The sequence below is a fragment of the Ostrinia nubilalis genome, chromosome 9 (assembly GCF_963855985.1).
Source record: "Ostrinia nubilalis chromosome 9, ilOstNubi1.1, whole genome shotgun sequence".
NCBI classification, from domain to species: Eukaryota; Metazoa; Arthropoda; class Insecta; order Lepidoptera; family Crambidae; genus Ostrinia; species Ostrinia nubilalis.
In genome coordinates this window covers 8079790-8089849 of record NC_087096.1, presented here as the reverse complement: position 1 = coordinate 8089849, position 10060 = coordinate 8079790, and the positions used below count along the sequence as shown (strand labels likewise).

At 36.4% G+C, this 10060-nt stretch overlaps 2 protein-coding genes across 2 annotated transcripts; one reads left to right on the top strand and one right to left on the bottom strand.

Moving 5' to 3' along the window:
- Positions 1-1741: 1741 nt before the first annotated feature.
- On the bottom strand, positions 1742-3288 carry LOC135074973 (DNA-directed RNA polymerase I subunit RPA43). Its single transcript, XM_063969339.1, has 4 exons — positions 2975-3288; positions 2687-2878; positions 2424-2576; positions 1742-2234 (listed from the first exon to the last, which is right to left on the bottom strand). Exons 1-4 carry the CDS (start codon positions 3151-3153, stop codon positions 1841-1843), a joined length of 918 nt encoding a protein of 305 aa, XP_063825409.1. The 5' UTR covers positions 3154-3288; the 3' UTR covers positions 1742-1840.
- Positions 3289-4657: 1369 nt separating this feature from the next.
- Positions 4658-9763, top strand: LOC135074540 (small ribosomal subunit protein uS7m). The gene is made up of 4 exons (XM_063968863.1): positions 4658-4828; positions 4914-5105; positions 5378-5612; positions 9464-9763. Exons 1-4 carry the CDS (start codon positions 4770-4772, stop codon positions 9680-9682), a joined length of 705 nt encoding a protein of 234 aa, XP_063824933.1. The 5' UTR covers positions 4658-4769; the 3' UTR covers positions 9683-9763.
- The last annotated feature ends 297 nt before the right edge of the window (positions 9764-10060 follow it).

The window sequence follows — 10060 nt, the reverse complement described above, 5'->3', positions numbered from 1 at the left end:
GGCCTGGGGGGGGGGGGGGTATGTAATACCCAGCTTCTGGCCGAGGGGGAGTCATACCCAACTTATGCTTATGTGCTGGGGGGAGGGGCTAGCCTTACCCAGCTTCTGGCCTGGGGGGGGGGGGGGGGTCATGTCATACGGCATTTCTGGCATGGGGGGGGGGGGTGTCATACCCAGCTTCTGGCCGAAGGGGAGTCATATCCAGCTTATGCTTATGGCCTGGGGGAGGGGCAAGCCTTACCCAGCTTCTGGCCTTGGGGGAGGGGGAGGGGTCAAGTCATACTTAGTTTCGGGCCTGGGGGGGGGGGGGGGGGTAAATCATACCCAACTTCTGGCCGAGGGGGAAGTCATGCCAGCTTATGACCTGGGGAGAGGGGGGGGGGGGGGGGCGGGGGAGTCATACCCAGCTTCTAGGCTAAGATTAAATAGATTTCCAGGAGGGAGCAGCTGTCCTTTCCTGCAGCAGCTGGCCCGCCCATGGGCACGGCGAATAGTATACGTAGGTTTAACTCATTGTAGGTATTGCGTGTACATCGAAATGATCTTCATAGCAATGTCTTGTAGCCTAGGCAGAGTGTATCTGCCTCAGCTATACCTTATTGTTAGAAGTAAATAAATTAATACTTATACATTTTTATATTTTACTTGGAAGAAGACAACACTTATGAACACTTTATTTGAATAAATCGCCAAATAATTATACCACCGCGGAGACCCCAATCGCGTCTCTGCGTTCCATTGAATCGTATGAGCGTATGGATTTTTTGCGCAATTTTTCACAATTTCTATTTTTAAAAATTACCTATCGATAGCTTACTTTATTCTAATGAATAAATGTCATTACAAGTTTTTCTCTAAAACTGATAGTTTGGCTAGAAAAAAATATTTTCTATCCACGCAGTACGCCGACAGCGTTCGGATCGGATATAATGACGTCATCGTCCCCGCGCCGGGCGGTCAGTGAACTTTTTTAGTAATTTGGCCATAACTTCGTCAATTTTTGTCGTAGAACAAAAATTTTTGGACTGTGTATTAAGGATTTCTTAGCCCTATAAATCTGCATTCACAGCTAAAAATCGAAATGATCCTCATTGGGATTGTAATTCCCTGATTCGCCAACACATTAAGCCTAAATGGCCGACAATTTTGTGATTTTTTATTTAACTAGGTAATCTTAGTTTCAAATATTAAATATTTATTTGGTTAGTGAATTGGCTATTTCGAAGAATTTACAAGGAGATTTAAATCAGAAGATAGCAATACTACAGTTCACACTAAAAAGAGAGGTAGGGCCGCAGAGAGCGAGATAGATATAAGTAGGTATTTGACTCAAGTTTTTGTTCCAACTTTGCCCTCCATTTTTATCTTTAGCTTCATGGTAAGAACCAAAAAGCTTTTGTAGGAATTATTTTCATTTCATTAATAAATATTTGTTTATAAACATTTTTGTGCCTGACTGTACATTTGATTAAAAATTGCTTCAAATCGAATTTAACTGACCGGGGGCGTCGACCACGGGTGCGTCGAACACTGGGGGACTCGGCCACGGACCCCACCATGATTGTGTCAGAAGAAAATCTTTAAAGTTCCCGTCGCGGAAGGTGCGATTTATTTGATGTTGAGTATAGCTTAATTTTTGCGGCTTTGTTCCTTTCCCAAATTAGTATGCAAGTACCGAGCACGCGTTAGATATTTGATTCTTCTTGATCATGTATAGTTTTAGTAAGTCAATAACAGAAAATAAAAGTTTATTATTTTATTAAATCAAAGTACATTGTAAACTTTACTATAGTAGTTTGTAAATGTAAAATAGTGAATTTTCCAAATAAATAATTGTATTCTAACTTTCTCTTCTATGTTTCTTTGATGGTCTTGTATTGATGTCTGCTGATTGCTTTGAATCTGGTTCTAATGCTTTGCTTTGTCTTTTGCTTTTCGTTTTTTCTGTAACAACACTAATCTCACTTTCAACTTTTTTGGTTCTGGCAGGACTCTGTTTACTTTCTTGTGGTTGATTATCTGGATTCATGGAATTGCTTTTGGTCTGATTCTTGGACATATTCAATTTAGAGTGCGTTTTATTAGACTTGGAAGTGGTGTTAGGTAATCCATCCCCAATTTGTTTTGGTACATGCGGCTTGGTTTTATCAAAGTTGATGTAAGACACATTCATTGGTTGACTAGAAGTTGGTTCATCTTCTTCATCATCACCATCAGGACCAAGTTTCAGCCATCTGAAATTCAACAAACGATAATGAGATATTATTTTTATCACTTCCTAATACTTGCTAGAAGTCAAGTATCTAGAATTCTAGATACACTAATATTACAGACAAATCTTGTACCTTAAAGGTAATAATCAATTGAACATAAACTTATAAATACTGACATCATATTCAATGACTACACAAATATTTTTTTACCTTTCATCCAATTCTCCTCTGATGTAAGGCAATGCTCCATACAAATCTAAAACCACTATCCGAAAAACAACTTGTTGTCCTTCTTCAACACTTGATCCAATCCATTTATTTCCTGGCTCTTCAGTTGGACGAGGGATAACAACATTAAATACTCTAAAAAATAAAACAAATTAAATTAATTCAACAGAAATACTTTAGAAATAAATCACGTTACTCATTACTATTACATATAATATTGAGGTAGAAATTAAATAAAACAGTACCTGTGGACAAGAATTCCTAGATGAGTAGGACTCTTCTTGTTAACTACACCTTTTAATGTTGCACCAACATGAGGTCGAAATATGAAATAGTCTGCTTGTACTTGAAAATGTATGTCAGCGTTATCATTTCGAATAGATCCGACATTTTGTAATATCCGTAGGTTTTTATAGCTCAACAGGATCCCATTGAATCTGAAAAATTGAAAAGTGTTATTATGTGAAGAGGGTTTTAAAAGATATTGAGCAGCGTGGTACATTTCGCAATACCAAAGATAGTCAGTTACTCACTCTTTATCAAATTTTCCAATTTTGTAATCTAATAAATTCTTAACAGATTCCTTCAGATTTCCAAGACACCATGGTTGTAATGCTAGGTTCTGCGTTACTTTCTTTTCTACAACACAAGAGTTTTTGTCACTTGCTAGTTTTCTTAATTCTTTGAGATCAAATTTTATGATTGTCGACATATTGTTAAATGCATCGATAACTTTAATTTAGATAAAATGGGTACTGAATAACAAAATAAACAATAGCATTCTCAGAAATTAAATTGTTTCGCGAGTGATTTTGACATTTGCTTGATCACATTTTGTTTTTTATTTTTTTTTTCCGCGCTACTGACAGTTAAATCACAGCCCCGAGTTTTGTAATTTAGGCACATTATAAAGATGTATGCACATTGCGTCATTTCTAATCGTAATCTGTGGGTCTAGACAAATGGCACTTTGAAACTCCATACAAAAAGGCTTCCCGACCACCTTTCTACATAAAAACTGTTACATTTTGCATTTTGTCCAGACTGTCCAGTCGGCCTAAGATGCGCGCCGTGATGACTTTTATCGACGTCAATTTTTATGGGCAAAATCGATAAAATGGCGTGATAATCGCCTATCACGGGGTGCATCTTAGGCCTACAGGGGGGCTGACCGGGCTGATCTCTCTTGAAACCTTTAGCTCTTTAAAAACGAATTTTGCTGAATGATTGTGAATTTATAGGTCGCTCATTAAAATTCGAAAGGTGGAGGCTAAGCGAAACAGTAACAGAGAAAGAGAGAAAATTAATAAAATTAAGAAAAAAATAAGTACGCTATGACCTTATCTTGTGCCTCGATTCCAAATTCTCCAAAGCTCAAGTCAGCTGTAGTTTGGTTGATAGAAAAAAAACCCTTTCAATAAAAATTTGTATAACCCTTTATCATTAGTGGTGAAATGTAAATTAAGAGAATGCCGTGACCAGATGTTAAGTGTGAAGTTGGCCTGGATTCCTGGTCATTCGGGTATTAAAGGTAATGAATCAGTTGATAAACTGGCAAAGCTTGCTTCAAGACAAGGCTATAATAATAAGAGTGTTTACTGTCAGGATCTGGCTTCGATTCCGCGCTATATTATGCTACAAGACTGGAGTCAGGATTGGGAAAGTTCTTCCCAACACAAAGGTAAATTTTTTCACCAATTTCAACCAAGTGTCTCTCTGAAGCCTTGGTTCTCAAAATTCCGTTTAAGCAAGGATATCACTTCCACTCTATCCCGTTTACGGTTTGGTCATTGCTCTATTCCAGCGCATTTGGCGAAACTTCACATTTTAGATTCCTCAATTTGTGATTGTGGCCTGGAGGAAGGTAGTATAGAACATATTCTATTTAACTGTACTCTATATAATTCTCTGCCCCTACATAGTATATTAATTAAAAACAAAGCCCCCCTTCCTTGCAATCTTTCATCTATTTTAAGTATTACTAATAAAAAATATGTACATTCCCTTGTTAAATTCATTAAGCACCACTCTATAAAACTTTAAACTTTTATTTTATATATTAAATTTATGTATTTTATACGACCTCAACCGCACCTAATATCCCAAGCCCAAGCCCAAGTCCCATCCCACTTGGTCCCTCTTCTTAACTCGTCCCACACTCACATGAAAATGGCACAAATCAAGTCGGCCTCGACGAGTATTGCCAAGAACAAAAAAGAAGAAGAAGAATCTTATGTCAACAACGTCAAAACTGCCGATGTACGAATTTTTGTACATTTCATAATTTATTTGGAATTCTTTTGTAAATATACGAAGTAATTGAGCAAAATGAACAACTTACGTGTTATACTAAAATATAGCTTCAAAATAAGTCAAGATTTATCCAGGTATAATAAGATAACCTAAAAATTGTGTTAAGTAGTTATTATTATTGGACTGATATTTTACGCTAGTGTTTTTATACGTTTCCAGAGTGGCTGTATCACACCACAGGTTCTATTCAAGACCCACCAGCTTCCCAGACTTCTTCCAAAATCCGGTGTTTAGAAAAGAAGACCAAGCAAAACTGATAGAGAGTACTGACCTATCCAAGTTGGCCGCTGTTCCTGTAAAGCCGCCAGCTGTATATGAAACTAGTTCAGCCTACCATGATCCACTTGTGAAGTTAGTTTCAGATACATCCTGTTTTATTATCGAATTTCTACAAGTCGTACTTATTTGTTTCTTGAATGTTTGACATTTTAATCAGATTACCTACTCTTCCATTGTGACCTGTGGCATGTCAGCTTGTTGGATTTAATGAGTTAAATTCATAATAATAATAATTAATAATAATAATTATCCTCTAAATGATATATCATGCTATATCAAGAACTTAATTTAAAATGTTGAGTAAAACAGTTTTTTTAACTATGTAAATTTATTTTTATTTTCAGCAAGGTGATAAATCATGTAATGGAAATGGGCAAAAAACAATTGGCTCGCAGCCTTGTTGAGAAAGCTTTTGAAAATATAAAAAGAACACAAATTGAGCGGTATCATTTGGCTTCAACAGCTGAAGAAAAAAATAAAATTGAGTTGGATCCTAAAAGAGTTTTACATAAAGCTATTGAAAATTCAAAACCTTTATTACAATTATCTCCCATAAAGAGAGGTGGTATAACTTACCAGGTTAGTAATAATACCTTTTGCACCATATTTAAAATATTGAATTTATATTTCTGAATAATCTACAAAGGACAATGTTCGTTCTCCATACATTGTTCGCCTAAAAACCAACAATTTTGACATATTACTACCCGAAAGCGAAATAATACGATTCTGTGTGTAAGAACAATGATTCCTAATGGACACTTACCATAAAATTAATGATTAAGAATATTAAATCACAGCGATTTTATAATATGTCGTTTATGACAACATGGCGTCTAATGTATTGTGTGAATCATGTGTGAATCAGTGTGAATGTATGAACACCGATTCGCGAAAAATGTTTTGTATTGTCGTCACGCCGAGTCGCAGCCAAATAGTATAAAATAATAGAACAAGTTTTAGAAATACAACTCGGCATTCCACTTTATAATATGCCCACATATTGCACGTAAATAAACAACATGAATCGTAGGTTGTTTCCACCCTTGTCATCTGACACATGAAATAAACTCCTATTGTATTATAGATATCGAAGCCGAATCGTATATAATAATAGAATGGGTTTTGGAGATCACTCGGGGTTCCACTTTTATAAAATACCTACATATTGCATAAAAATAACACGAATCATGAGTTTTCTTTTCACCATTTACATCTGACACGAGATAACAAACTCATATCTCCATGACTACCGTCGTAGTCTATGCCAAAGACTACAATATTTTAAGCAAGAAGTTTCAAACCTTAGCGGCTACGGTAACCCCTGGGCCACATACATCATGATAACATTCGGTCGACACCGGAACGAAGTCTTGCGATTATGCAAAAAAGCATCGTATTCTAGTGCGGCTATATTACGTTCAACCGGGGTTTTAATTCGACTAAAGTCCTGACTAAAGACTGGAAGAAAATACGCCGCATTGTATGAGCACTTCGTGTTCGTTAAAGCGGCTTCAGATCTAGAGCCCACATAGTTTTCTTTCCAATAATATCCGCAAGTAGCGCTGCATGATCTTTACAACAAAAACGGCAATAGTTATTAAGGTGCCAAAATTATATGATTACTTTGGCACGGTATTATACACGTTCGAAGATTTGTCATTTTCATTCATTTCATCATCATCATCATCATTTCAGCCACAGGACTTCCACTACTGAACATAGGCCTCCCCCAATGACTTCCACATCGCACGGTTGGTAGCGGCCTGCATCCAGCGCCTTCCCGCACCTTTATCAGGTCGTCGGTCCACCTTGTGGTGGGTTGACATTGCAGAATATGACTTTTGATAGGTTCATCATAGAATTCGGCGGGGATATCCTCACGGAGGAAGTTCGTAAAAGGGCGGAACAAGATCTTATAATAATGCAAGGCCGAAGCTGTAACGCGCGTGCTCCTACGTGTAATCCGGCGAGTATGCAATAAATAGTAATGTCTGGTAAATAGTGGTAATACGTATCGTTCGTTCGTTCGTTTCAGCCGAAAAGACGTCCACTGCTGGACAAAGGCCTCCCCCAAGGATTTCCACGAAGACCGATCCTGCACCGCTCGCATACAGGCACCTCCCGCGACCTTCACCAGATCGTCGGTCCACCTAGTGGGAGGCCTGCCCACGCTACGTCTTTCGGCTCGTGGTCGCCACTCAAGAACTTTCCTGCCCCAGCGGCCATCAGCTCTACGAGCTATGTGCCCCGCCCCGTCTATGTCTATATGCGCTACGATTACAGGGTATCATTTTGCATAGTCGCAAGACTTCACTCCGCTGCTGTCAAATCAATGTCGCATAATGTTATCGCAATGTGTGTGGCCCTTGGCCAAATCACAGAAGCTTGCGTAGAAAGAGCACTTGAATGACAATGAAAATCAGGGTTACCATTTTATAAGATCTCCTCACTATTGAGGGTAACAAAGTAACATTAATAATCTAGCCATTAATTACATTTATTACCTATACGAGAAAGTAAAGCAACATGCGGTTTTATTTTAATTAGTAAAATATTTGTAACAGTTTGTTCCAAGTTTAGTTTTACAACAGTATTACTGTTTCAGCTGTCACTGTGAAGCTTTGGGAAAATAAATAAATAGAAAAAATATTAATATAAATATTTATTTAAGTTTTTATGTTCATTATCATAATATGCCAATTTAAGGTACACTGTGTGACAGTCTTTGACACTAAACAAACTCTTCAGCTTAACAATACCTACCTACAGGGCGTTTTTATAGTAATCTTGCTCTTGCTGATGAAACAAGAAGGGTTGATGATTCTACTACTGAAATACAACTACTTTTCTTACAGGACCAATATCAAATTCTCAAAAAAATTCACATCCTCGTGATGGTGATAATTTCTATGGAGAGGTTTTTTTTTTATATTCGGTCTCTTGGGATAAGTTATTCCATTTGAGCAGTAGAATTAATCCTTTTTATTTGATCACATATAAAAATAACACAAGTGTTTAGGAAAACTTCTTCTTTGGTATGGTATCACTACGGAGTTATAATGTCGGCAACTCTGTATCACTGACTTGTAACTTTCAAACAGTATGAATAGTAAGGGCACCACATTGGTTTTCTTTCTGAAAAAAGGCTTTCACTTTTAGTACTAACCCTTTAACACTATTTCATTGAAATAAAAATACAATAAACGCACAGAAGACTGAAATTGAGTCAACTGACGTGACATTTATAATTTGTTGACATTATGACAGTTTGACAAGACTAGGGATTGAAAAAGTTTTAATTGAAAAAGTAAAATGACGATTCACAAGGATATAATCGATTAAAAATATTTATAAAATGTTCTGATACTTGCCTGTAGCGATTATCCAATCCTGGTTTCTACTGAAAAACTACCTCGTGGCAAGATTTTAATAAAATAATAAAATCTTTATCTTCTCTTTCACAATCTATAAAAGTTCATTTGGTCTATTATTATACATGTGCTATGAATGAGGGTTTTCGCGATTGAAAAATCCGCGAGATGGCAATACGTAGACGCGAGGTCCAAATGCTGCATGATTGGTGGATATTCTATCAATGTCATGTCAAAAATAACCAATCATGCAGCATTTGGACCTCACGTCTACGTATTGCCATCTGGCGGATTTTTCAATCGCAAAAACCCTCATTGGCATAGATTATGAGAGACTGGCAACTATACTAGGTTGATATATGTTTCTCTCACTTCAACTGGCATTGGATTCAACATCGGATTCTGACACTTTTACAGTTATGATACCATGAATATCAGTTTATGGTCCTAACTATTTTTATTTTATTTACGACCTTCGACCAGTTGGACACTTTAGATAGCTTCTTGTAATAGTGTCAATATCTTTTTAGCTTTTAACGCAAATCTAGTCTTCAAAGCAGTTTAATCGATTTATTTTATTTTCAAAATCGATATTTTATTGTCTATGATGGCCGCAGGAACATCACTATACATGGACTCCCAGCAATAAAGTACGGTAATGCCTCGTACAGATTTTATCGGCAAAAATTATGGAACTTGATAGGTTTTAGACCATGCCACGCACCAAAACGTCCGGAAGTTGTAATAGTATTATAGAATAAACGTTAAAAGACTTATTTATTTAATTTTTCAATGCTTAAGTGTCCATTAGAATGAAAGGGTGCTTAATGTATTAAAAAAAATAGAAAATAATTATGATGGGTTAATGTTTTTGGGCGGTTTTTAGGCGGTTTCTGACAATGTCCTTTAAAAATATCTTACCAAGGCACAAACTAGGTACCATACAATATTAAATGTAATGACCTTTTGTAACACTTAATATGCAATAAAAAATTTGAATTTGAATTTTAATAACAAAATTCCTGACACAGTAAAGTTCAATTATTTTTTTTCTAGGTACCAGGACCTATAACAGAAAAAAGATCCCTCTTCCTGGCTATAAAGTGGTTGTTGGAAGCCACAAATGACAAAGAAAGAACCATCCATTTTCCAGAACAATTTGCTTGGGAACTTCTTGATGCAGCAAATAACACAGGGAAAGTAGTCAAGAGGAAACAAGATTTGCATAGGCAGTGTGAAGCTAACAGAGCCTATGCACACTATAGATGGCAATAGGCAATTTCTTGTTAATATGTGTTATAGTATAGTTGTGTAAATATTAGGCAGTGTTGGAAATAAAGCCATTTTGTGATTTAATTTTGTTATTATTACTTAATACATTTATTGTTCATGTAAGACAATCTGAAAAAATACTATTTACATTTTGATAAGACCTTCCCTAATAAATGTAGACTTTCTATTCTAGTAGAAGAGAAGAGTCTTGGAAGGTTACTCATATTGCTTCTTCTTCATCACTTACATTAATTTATTATTTTAAATCTTTGGACAATTTCACACAGTGCCAGCTATCCCCAAAGTAAGCAACTTATATGCTTGTGTTATGGGTGCTAGCTTGAGGCATATTATATACTACTTATATGCTTTTTAAATACA